This window comes from Leptopilina boulardi, unplaced genomic scaffold, assembly GCF_019393585.1.
Source record: "Leptopilina boulardi isolate dan_hultmark-lab unplaced genomic scaffold, ZJU_Lbou_2.1 LbouV2_162, whole genome shotgun sequence".
Classification (NCBI taxonomy): Eukaryota; Metazoa; Arthropoda; class Insecta; order Hymenoptera; family Figitidae; genus Leptopilina; species Leptopilina boulardi.
In genome coordinates, this window is record NW_026137710.1 from 579,186 (window position 1) to 591,674 (window position 12,489).

Here is a 12,489-nt window from a genome sequence, read left to right on the forward strand (position 1 = left end):
TCATAAATATAAAGTCTTAATTAATTAAAAAATACTAAATAGTATTTGAATATGGTTTTGATTTCTGTTAATCGGAATAATTAAATCAAGAATTTGCAAATACAAAGAGTTTGAATATCGAAAACTGATAGTGATACTCTTTGCAATAGTTGTGCAAATTCATTAATATGGATATCATTTATTATTTCTCCTTCAGTATCTATATTGCAAAAATCTAGAGCACTTAAGCAACCTTTTCTTTCTGAATTTGACATTGTTTTTTATGAAAATGACTTCCTTAAAAAATCTTTTCTTAATAAAATAAATCACCACAATTAGTTTTCGTGTTCGAAAAAATTGTTTCAGGAAAAATAATTCCTTTTTAAATAATAAACCTACTCTAAAATTTAATTTTTAAGTCATTTGTCACCTAAATTCTTTTCAAATTGTTTTTATCTTTGTTCTTTACAAGAACAATTTAACACTTTTCTTTAATTTAAACAAAGAATTAATTATTTAAAGAAATAAAAATTAAATGAACTCCGTAACAAAAAACAATTTATAACGAAAATATATTTTCATTTGGAATTACAAATGAAAATCATAAGTATAAAAAACATTTTCTGAAAAAAATTTTTCACGAAAATTATAATATTATTAAATATTAACAATTTTTTTTATCATAGTCTTATTCCTCGAAATTTCACTATATCGAGCATATATTGTTGGAATTAAAAATGTCAATATTTAAAAATTTTATAATTTTCGAGAAAAACTCATTACGGGCCATAAATAGAGAATGTTATTAGACCCAAGAACGCCGCTCAGGCCCCCCCTCAGTGCATGCGTCCCTCGAACTTCGGGTTTATGGCCCGGCCGGTAGAGTAGGGGTATACAACTTCCCCATAAGGACGCAATCGATGATCGCCCGAAACAACATGAAACGTACCTTAGCTCCTCCCTATACCAATAGCAAATTCTTACTGCCGAACTATAACGCCTTTTTTCTTTTCTCTTTCTATCTAAGAAGAGTCATATAAAACTATACTTCACAGCTGATCAAGCCCGGACAGAATGAACGAATGAAAGAATTCTGAGATTATTATAGTAATGTTTAATTCAAATTTTACTTAATAGGTGAATGTCCAAGCTTTCATTTAATATTTTGGACAAATTTATCAGAGAAATATTTTTAACGCTAGCATAAAAAAACTAGTTTTTGTTACTTTCCTCCTCGGTCTCCCCTACCTCCGCTAACTGAGTTATACCTCCTTATTCCAGTTTTCTTGCAGCCGTCCCGTGATCGCGGGTTTAGTGTACTATTATCATTTATTTTCCTTACATAATTGTAAAGCATTACTTTTTTCTTTTAGATTGTTAATGAGTATACTGACTGGGAAAGAACTGTGCAGCATCCTGTGAATATAAGAGATTCCTGCGTGCAAGCTTTAAGTGACGCTCAATATGTGGCACCATTGGTACAAATGGGAGATTTATTTACATTAAGGCATACGAAAAAGTTAAATTCACCGCACTCACTGCAATTACTTGAAACTGATAAGGAACCAGTGCCGAAAACTTATTTCTACGTATTTGATTATCAAACGAAAGATGGCGATTACCCTCAGGTGATTAATAATATCTATGTTCTTCTTAATTTACGTTAAACGTAGACAAAGCAAAAGGTTCTTTAAGATCAGAATGCATCACACTCTTCTTGTTAGTCACTGCAATTATATTTTTTTTACAAAAAATCAATGAATAGTATTTTATTATTATTACCCTACAAACACATGTTTAATATATTCTATGATATACTAATACAAGTTCAAGATTCTAAAAAATAAGAATAAAGTGGTTTTTATTTGTTACAGAAATATAACATAACAAATGTTTTAGATAATGTTTTCTAATGTAGGTTCTGCAGCGATTTGTTCTAACTGTAATATTATCAGTTTTATGTATCTGTTGCAGAAATATACACAGAGAAATGTGGATCATACATGTATGAGTTCTTTATTATATAATATATATGGGGTAAAATTCCTGTAGCGAACTAAGTGAAATAAAGTTGATCAGATCGGGATGTAACTTGCACATAGTTTAACCCTAGGGGTGAGTAATTTAACCACGAAGTATTGTTAGGTTTTTTCAAAAACTGTCGAAGAGGGAGAGGGTTGAATTTTTTTGTGTATTGTTTATTAACAAATTATTTTTTATTGATTGTTAGTGATCTAGATAAGGTGATTTCTCATAATCAATTTCCAATGCCTTTTTTTATCAAATCACTATTTAATAAACATAAAATTTATGGCTGAAAATACGCCAATACAAAACAATTCTCAATTATCTCTTTTTCGCAACCTTAATAGTATTCCTGAGCGAGAGTTTTTATTGCATTTATCGACGTATAATTGGGCAAGTATTTACAGTAAGCATGATATAAATGTAAAAGTTTACAAGTTAACCTCATACTTAACGGCTGCCTTTGATGTTTTTGCACCCACTCATGATTTGAGCAGGCGAAGAAGATTCTCCAATTTTAAGAAACGTCGCAATTTGGTCCAAACCAAGATTAGAGATGCTCATAATAAATATAATTATAACATGATAAAAAAACGAAATCGGAAGACATATGGCGCATTTTAAAAAGACTTAATATTATTCCTGATAAAAAGAAAACTTCGGATCACTGCTTTCAGGCACACGAATTTTTAGATGTTTTTTCCGTTACACCACTTCGTCAATTTTCATCTTATAATAATATACACATAAATTTAAATAATGATATCTTTAATGAAAATAATTTTTTCTTTAGTGATATCTGTCCTAAAACCTTACTTGAAAATATACATCATATTAAGACTAACGTAATGCGCCCTGATTGTATTTCTATAAAGATGATTAAACTTGCTCTGCCAATTATTTTTCAACCTTTTCTACATATCTGTAACTATTCTCTACAAACAGGAATTTACCCTAAAGAGTGTAAAACAAGCTTTATTAAACCTGTTCCTAAATTTCCTAACCCCAAAAAACCGTCTGACTTTCGACAAATCTCAATTGCTTGTGCTATGGCTAAACCTCTTGAAAGAACAGTATGTACACAAATGACATCCTTTATAACTGACAATAATCTACTTGAACCACTGCAATCAGGCTTTCGCTCTGAACATAGCACTTGTACAGCTTTATTAAAATTTACTAATGATGTAAAATTAGCAATGGATATGAAATATATTACCATAGTAGTCTTTTTTGATTTTTCCAAAGCATTTCCGTCAGTAGACCATAGAATTTAAATTAAAAAATTACGACTTTTTAAATTATCGAAATCTGTTTGTAAGTGGTTTAAGTCTTACATAGAATACAGGTATCAGAGAGTGATCGATAATAATGGAGATTACTCTGAATAGGATAGACTTAAATGTGGTGTCCCTCAGGGTTCATCACTCTCCTCTATTCTCTTTAATTTGTTCATAACTGATCTGAGTGAAAATCTTAAATTTAGTAACTATCATAAGTATGCTGATGATTTTAAGTTCTATTTGTCAGGCCCATTGTTATCGTTATGTGAATTGATTAGAAAGATACAGTTGGACATTGATTATGTGGTTGCATGGGGTAGAGATAATGGCCCAGCACTTAATTTGGATAAAACTCAGGCAATGGTGTTTGCGGCTGGTAGCAATCCATCTTTGAATACTTTATCAACTTTACCTCCTCTTACAGTTGATGGAACGCCTATAGCTTATAAAATGGAGGTAAAGGATCTTGGAATGATCCTAGATAGGGGTTTGTCTTGGAGACAGCATGTATACAATATATCTCGTAAAGTGTTTATGGTTCTCCAACAATTGCACAGAAATAGAGATTCTCTCCCAATATCAACTCATATATTGTTGGTTAAATCGTTAATATTTCCATTTTTTGATTATTGCTGTCCTGTTTATGGCGATATTTCAGGCGAACTAAATGATAAATTAGAAAGGTCACAAAAAGGGTCACATTTTGAATTTTTTTATTTTTTTTCACCAATCGAAAGAGCACAAAAAAACCTTTAGAAAACATGGATGTTAAAATTTTTTTTATTTACTCATATAATATTTACAATTTTTAGTTAATTAATTAACTATTAAGGTTAATAAAGAATGATATATTTTATAAACAAACAAAGTTATCGTAATTCTGACGTTACTAAGTGAAAGTTGAGAAAATTCCGCATCCAACGAGCCTTATATGAAGTACTTTGGGTTAGTGGATTGTTAATCAACAATTGGCTAACATGGCAATTGTTTATAGAAAATCCTCTAATCTAAAATAGTCCATATAGGGCTTGTTGGATGCGGAATAACGTCAGCTTTCAATTGGTACCTACAGGATTGCAATAACTTTTTTTATTTGTGAAATATTTCATTTTTTATTAACAATAATTAATTAATTAATTAATATCTCGAAAATTATGTACAAAAAAAACATTTCAATATTTTTTGTGGTGAAAATACACATTTTTTGCTTTCAAAATGTTTAATTTGCAAAAAAAGGTCAAAATTTGAATTTTTTGCAAATTTTTTTGCACCATTTGAAAGAGCAAGAAAAAACCTTTCGAAAACATATAGAACAAACTTTTCTTCTTCTTTCTGTTTAAAAGGTACAAGTCTTCAAATATTCACTGATTAAATTTTTTAAAAAAATTCAACACCCTCCCTTTTCGACAGTTTTTGAAAAAACCTAACAATACTTCGTGGTTAAATTATTCACCCTTAGGGCTAAACTATGTGCAAATCGACGTTTGTTTTTTATAAAAACATGTTCAAAATATGTTATGTGAAGTAAAGTTTCCTATGTGAGAAATATTAACAACATTTTCTATTGGTCACATCAATTTTTTTATTATAATTTGCGTTTCCACGTGCTAAAGTATTATCTGTCTACAAACATTGATTCGTTATATAGACTACTTTGATAATGAACACTATGCTAAATACTTTGAGTTTGACCGACCCCCAGTCTTGTAGGTGGTGCAAAAAAAAGTAGTGAGCCCCGTGTCTTGCCTGTGTGTTCTGCTAATTATCACCCTTGTTGTGCTGATAAAACAAAAAAACTTTAAATGGTGGTTTTTCAAAGTGCTGCGGCCCTGATAAATCTCCAACTATCTCTCCCTCGCCTACTTCATCAGCTTCAGGGACGCAGGCAAACGTTTTCTCTTATCCTACGGACACCAGTAACCTTTTTCATCAAATTTCTCAACAAATCTCAACTCTTTTTAAGGACACAAAAAATGGAATGAGTCGGCTTGAGTCATCATTATCCGAACTCAAAGTTGATTGTTGGCTAATGTTGAAGGTGAAGTTGATACTGTTGAAAATGAATTAACTTCTGTTCAGGGCCGTGTTAGTACATTGGAATCGTTGATAGATGCAAATGTTGATCCCACAAATTCTATTTTACAAGAATTTGAAGACATTCAAAGACGTAAGTCTAATTTATTAATCTTTGGTCATCCTGCATTTCTCAACGATGGCGATAATTATAACTATGATCTTGACAAAGCTAGTGTACAAAATCTTATCAGCTCTATTTACTACTACCTGCGAGACTCAGGCTCAGGCGTCCACGATACTTTCAGTGGCGAAGTCTCTGAAATTAGCGAATTCACCAATTCTTCAGGGACTCTTATTTATTCCAGACAGAACTATGCGTCAACAACAAGCATACAAAAACCTAAAATTAATAATGAAGGAACGGATGGAAAGCGGAGAAACAGACCTAGTAATCCGTTACATCAAGGGAATTCCAACTATTACCAAAAAGCAACAGCAAACATAATATCTAAGCACATAAACATTGATCTCAACCTTTACTACCAAAATGTTCGTGGCCTTAATACGAAAATATCTCAAATTGAAGTTTTTCCAGATTTTTATTTATATGATATTTTTATTTTAACGGAAACATTGCAATTCTTAACTGACCATTTTAATTTTTTAATCATTGCTCGACGTTAAGAATCTAGTTCATTAAATAATAGAATGCAATCGAAATTAGATCATTTATTTTTCTTCCTTTATTCGTACGATCGATGAAATATTTTATTTTTGTTTATAAATAAATCTCTAATTAAAATTAGGATCTTATTAATTAATTTTGTTTGTCTGAAGAAAGATGAGATACTCCATTTTTGTTAATATACACATAGATTTTATATAATAAGATTATTTTTTCTTCATAACATAATTTAAAATGTATTTTCCCTTTAATGGTCATTTGACCGTGGGCTCAATATTTTGTTACAAATAAAAAAAAAGTTACAGCCCGATCCGATCAACTTTTTTTTCACTTAGTTTGCTACAAGAATTTTACCCCATATACATATATATATATATGATGTATTCCACGCCAAAGTGAAAGTCCATCTGCAATTGCATCTCCGATTTTTTTGAGATTTTTTTTCTTTTAGTACTAATTCAGACTTGCTTCCATGATTTTTTTCAAATTTTTTTAGCAAGCCGTTTTCGAGTTATGGAATTTTGAAAATTGGAGAATTTTCATGACTTTTAATTTTGGAATGCTCATAACTTACTTAAAAATGCATCAATTTTAAAAGTCATTTTTTTAAACGTGTGTTTTTAACAAAAAAATCGAAAAATTTTTTTAAACGATATTACTATCAAATTTTTGAGTTTTAATGATAAAAAGTCATTTTTTTCATTTGACGTACTGATTGATTTTTTTAAAATTTTTTTAAAGAAAAACTTCTTCTTTTTACAAAACTTTTAAGCCTAGCCCGATAATGGGCAAACAATTTGTAGAATATTTTCAAAATTTTTCAAAAATTTTTGAATTTTTTAAAAATATTTAGTGACAATACCCGAAAATTTGATTTTTATGGTGCAATTCATAAAAAAGTCCCAAAATTTTTGGTTTTTTTCGTTTATTGGGTAAAATATGCAAAATTAAAAAAAACTTTTCATATAAAGGTTATTAATCTTATTAAAATACTTTTGTTATATCTTACGCATTTTTTTTAATTTTGCATATTTTACCCAATAAACGAAAAAAACCATAAATTTTGGAACTTTTTTATGGATTTCATCATAAAAATCAAATTTTTGGATATTGTCACTATGATTTTTGTAATCAGCGCATCACAATACATAAAAGTACGTAGTATAGAAAAAAAAATATTTTTAAAAAATTTCGAAAATATTGTAAAAATGGTTTATACTTTCACTTTGGCGTGAAATACATCATATATATATAAAATATGTTGAAAACAGCTGTCAGGGGACGACAGCAAAAAAAAGAGGGTTAGGGGTTGGAGAATATTTTTTTTAATATTTAGTCTGCAACACAATTTTTTATTATTTTATATTATATTTATATTCATTGACCGAAGTATTAAATTTTTTCTGTATAAGTTTTTCGGTAATTGTAAATCTATAAATCGTGAAAATGTAACCATCATTTTTTCATGAATATTTTTTTATATGCATATATATAAATATAGATATATATTTATAACACATTTTTCTTTCTTTTATATTTTATTTGCATTATTTTAAATTCGAGACGTAAGCGAAGTGTTTTAATATCTCTATTTATTTCTTATTGTTTTATTATATATCCATGTATATAAATTTGGTCTTATTTTTTTGTAAGTTTTTTTTGAGATCAGTAAAATTATCATAAAAAGTTAAAATAATTAACCAATTTATCATTGTTTTACAAGATATCATTTGATTGCAAATTTTCGTCAAAGTACAACTTTTTACTCTTAATTAGAAAACAAACCAATTAAATAATTTTAATAATGTTTTATTTTATTTTTTCTGAAACAAATATATTTAATTTCTTTAATCATTTTTTTAACTTCTTAAAAAACCATGCAATAAATTTTTTTTAACTCTTTTAAAAATGAAAACTACTTTATTTTTTTCATAAAAATCTTCCTAAACTAAAAAAAGGAAACGATTATTTTGTCATTTAAAAAGAAAAATCAGTTTTCGTTTAAACATTTATTTCTGATACTTAACCAACTACACCACTTTCATGTACCAGGATAAATTGTAAACATTTTAAAATGTATATCTACGAAAAGAATTTTGTAAAAAAAATATATTTGATGACATCACACCTACACAGGCTGCCAAGGGACGTCAGCCAGAAGGAAGGGGGTATTTGTTAGGGACGGATTTTCCTAACAAATATAATGTTTTTTAATCATTATTTATCAATTATTTTCGAATATTCATAATATAAAACACAACACACATTTTTATTGTAAATATTTTAATTAAACAGTTTCTTTTTAAAAGAAATTAAACATACATTTACACAAACACAAAAACATCTTTCGTAACAAATAGAAATTGTATTTTGGAATAATAATAATCAATCTATTTGACTTACGTCAAGTTTCACAAATAATGTGAAACTTGACGTAAGTCAAATAGATTGATTATTGAATTGTCTAATAAACCTTTTTTTCAAATTAAGGTAAATACATTGAGAATATAATAAATTTAGGTAATAACTGTTAACTAAATTTTTATAGTCTACGTTAACTCTGTTTACATACTTTAGATATATCCGAGACTACCTTAATATCATGTGCGCCATTGCCTTGGTAAAAAAAAATAAATAAAAGACTTATGATTTGTATTTCTCCGTATTATTTCATAATCCTGTCAAATGATCAAGCTTTATAGTTCCAAAATGACAATTGAGAAATACATTTATTTAATTATCATCCGCATTTTATTTTATTAATAGAATAACTAAATATTTAACCAAAATATTATTTGATTTTTATTTAGCATTTATAGTTTGATTAGCATAGCCAGATTCAATGGAATGGTTGATTCAGCCTTATCCACTTCAAAAGAAAACAACCTGCAACGGCAGTCAAGAAGGAGAGATTGTAACGAAATAATCGTTCCTTAATTTTATTCAATATTGACTGCCCTTCCGGGTGGTTTTCTATACATAACGTTATTCAAATTCAAATCATATTTAGAGCCGTCATTACCATCTTAAAAGTATAAGTTGGTACGCCTGCGATGTAGCAGACGACAAACGCGCATGGGACCGCCGTCCCAAATGATACATCAGAGAGAGAATAGCGTTCTCTTGATACAGACCTTGTACGAAAATCCAATATTTTTTTCATAATTCATCCGTCAAATTGGATCTGCTAATTTGAATTTTAGAATTCTGACTTCGGATTCGTAATCAGCGACCCTAAAAACCCATGAGTACTAATTTTTAAACAAATCAAAACAATTTTATAAAATATTGTCCGCAATATTAGATCCGCCATTTTGAATTTTTAAAAACTAACATTGAATTCTTAATCAGTGACCCCAAAAACCCCCGAGTACCAATTTTTAAGCAAATTCAAGTAATTTTTTAAAAAAAATTCTGCTATCTTGGATCCGACATTTTGTATTTTGAAAAACTAACATCGGATTCGTAAACACCGACCCCAAAAACCCCCCAATGGGAAGTTTGAAGCAAAACCAAACGATTTTTGAAAAAAGTCCGCCATATTAGATCGCCCATTTTGAATTTTAAAAAACTAATATTGAATTCGTAATCAGCGACACCAAAAATCCCAGAGTACAATTTTTCAAGCAAATTCAAGTAATTTTTAAAAATTTTGTCCGCCATATTGGATTTTTTTGTTTTTGGACACAAGGATAGAATTTTTTAAAAATGATTGGAGTGTAATCAGGTATGGCTTATTTTCTTCAGCAAATGATTCTCCACAAATTAACTTTAGGGATTTTCAAACAGAAAATATTTTTTAATCAAGATAAAAGTGTTTATTCTTAAGGACGTTTGTTCACTGAAATGCAGACCTCCAGAAAAAAGTAACATTTAAATAATAAAAATAATATTATTAGTTGTACTTTCTTAAAGAAGAAATATCAATTATCAAGAAAAAAATTTTAAACCTAAAAAATTTATTTATTTATACAATTTGCAAAGGATAAAAATTTTCTGTCACATCGCTTCTACAGATTTTTTTAAAAATAATACGATTTCAATGTAACATGGCTTATTTTGTTTAGAGAATGATTCTCTACAACATCACAGTGGGGATTCTCAAACAAGCAAACCGTTTAGAAAATATATCTATTTGTTTAAAAAAATCCAAATTTTTCTTTTAAACAAATATCCATATTTTCCAAACAGCTGGCTTGTTTGAAAATCCCCACTGTGAAGTTGTAGAGAATCATTCTCTGAAGAAAATAAGGCATATTATATTAAAACAGAATCATTTTTAAAAAAAATTCTTTAAAAGCGATTACACAGAAAATTTTTATTCTATGCGAATTGTATAAATAAATAAATTTTTTAGGTTTCAAATTTTCATTTAAGATAATTAATATTTCTTCTTTCAGAAAGTACAATTAATAATATTATTTTAATTATTAAAATATTAATTATTTTTTTCTGGTTGTCTGCATTTATCCCATTAAGCCCCAAATGCACTGAAATTTTAGTCTAACTTCAAGGAATTATATTTTACAGAAAAAAAATTCTAATTTTTTGGGAAACCTACATCCAACATATTTGAGTGTGTGTTTTAAAGAATGTTAAATAATGTTTATTTGCAAAATGACGCGATTTTTGAATGATTTTTCAATAAATTTACAAATATTTCGAAAGGAAAACAATTTTTCCGACAGTTATCAAGTATTTAAATACTGGACTCGATTGTTAAACTTTAAACAAAAAATATTCCCCCTCTCCTCCTGATTTTTTTTTCAAAATGGCGTCGAAAAGTTCAAAAAATTATAAAAATTAATTTAAATGTGCCAAATTTTTTAAAGTCGACGAATTTAGCTAAAAATATTTACTCTGGGGTTTTCGGATTCGGGGTCGCTGATTACAAATTTGATGTCAGAATTTAAAAAATCGAAATGTCGGATTTTAAAAATTTTAAATTTGATGAATGCAGATAAAAATTTTTATTTGGGGGTTTTCGGGATCGCTGATTACTTTTATATATTATGCTGTTTTTTTAAATAAACTTTTTATTTTTAAAATAAAATTTTTTAATTTTGTATTTTATTTTATTTTTTTTTCATATATTATGCTGTGTTTTTTTATTAATAAAAACACAGCATAATATATGAAAGTAAATAAAATAAAATTTGTTATTTAAATAAAAATTATTATTTTTGCCAGAAAATTTTGATTGCTAAATTTTTCCTAAGAGATTTTTAGTTGATTTATGGTGAATTTGATTGAGTTTTTTTTAATATTGGTATAATATAATATAAAAATAAGTTTGTTGGTGGCGGAGGGATATAAATTAATCTTACTTATTATTAATGAACAACTCTGTATGAACAATTTTTTAAGATGACTTTGATTTTCTCGCATACCTTTTTGAATTGGTATTATATGATTTGATCAAGTTTAATGTGTAATTTTGCGAATAATTTTTTTTTCGTGTCCTTTAAATTTTTAATTTTATATTACTTATTTTATTCAACTTGCATTGATTTATAAATAATAAATTTTTAAAAAAAATTATTTTTCTGTAATTTTTGATTTTTTTGAAAAATGAACTATTTAGTTGTATTACGGGAAAAAACGGCAAATTCCTGTCAGTAGCAATTATCTAAATCGTGACAGTTAAGCGAAATAAAGTTGGTGTTTCACTAAGTTGATATAAAGTTAGCGAAACATCTTATATAAAAAAATATAAGATGGCCGAAATTTCTTTTTCCATAACTAATTAGCGACTAAAAGACGGCAAATTTTGAGGTATATAAGACTTTTAGATATTGAAGTTGTTTCGCTAAGAAGATGTACAGTGTTTGTTAGGAACTTGTTTTATTTACAATTTTGTACTGACAAGGAACACTAGGTAGGTGTCTCCCTCCGATTTCGTTTCTCTTGATTTATGTTGTAGTACTCGAAAAACTAATCAACACGTGTATTTTTTTATCGACAATAGTGAACATTTAAGGAGTGAAAACCACCCCTAAAGTTTTTGCAAAAATATAAAAATTTCATAATATAAAGAAAAATTTAATAAAAAATTTTTTTTTACTCGGTAATAATTTAGCACGAAAAATAGAATTAAACAGTAGCATTTTCACCGCCAACCCCCATGAATTTAGGAGTAAACACCCCCAAAAATGAACTTTTCGTTCAAAATTATATAATTCCTCGGTTTATATTTTATTTTTCTGTGCAAAGTAATTAGATATAAGAGTTGTAAAATATTAACAAATGTAAAAAAAATTTGTCCAAGGGGTAGATAGGGGTAAACAACCCCTTAAAGTATATTATTTCAAATAAAAGACTTTATCAGCAAACAAATTTATTTCTTCTGCAAAAAAACACCTATATAATAAAAGGGATATTTTCTTTTCATTTTGGAAATAATAATAATTCGAAGCGCTCTTGAACAAAGGTCACTCCCCCTTAAGTAGTGAAATAACTTTTTAGATGTGTCTGCGTCAGGGCACCTTCACGTGGTGACGG

General features: G+C 28.0%; 1 protein-coding gene across 17 annotated transcripts in view; it reads left to right on the forward strand.

Moving 5' to 3' along the window:
- Positions 1–12,489, forward strand: part of LOC127276984 (neuroligin-2) — an 856,047-nt gene that overhangs the window by 527,404 nt on the left and 316,154 nt on the right. For all 17 annotated transcript variants that reach the window (XR_007842293.1, XR_007842294.1, XM_051297757.1 and 14 more), the window contains one exon: positions 1,353–1,607. Coding sequence is in view for 15 of the 17 variants with exons in the window: in XM_051297757.1 (XP_051153714.1) it covers positions 1,353–1,607 (255 nt within the window). In the remaining 2 variants the exon portion in view is untranslated. The remainder of the gene's footprint in view (positions 1–1,352; positions 1,608–12,489) is intronic.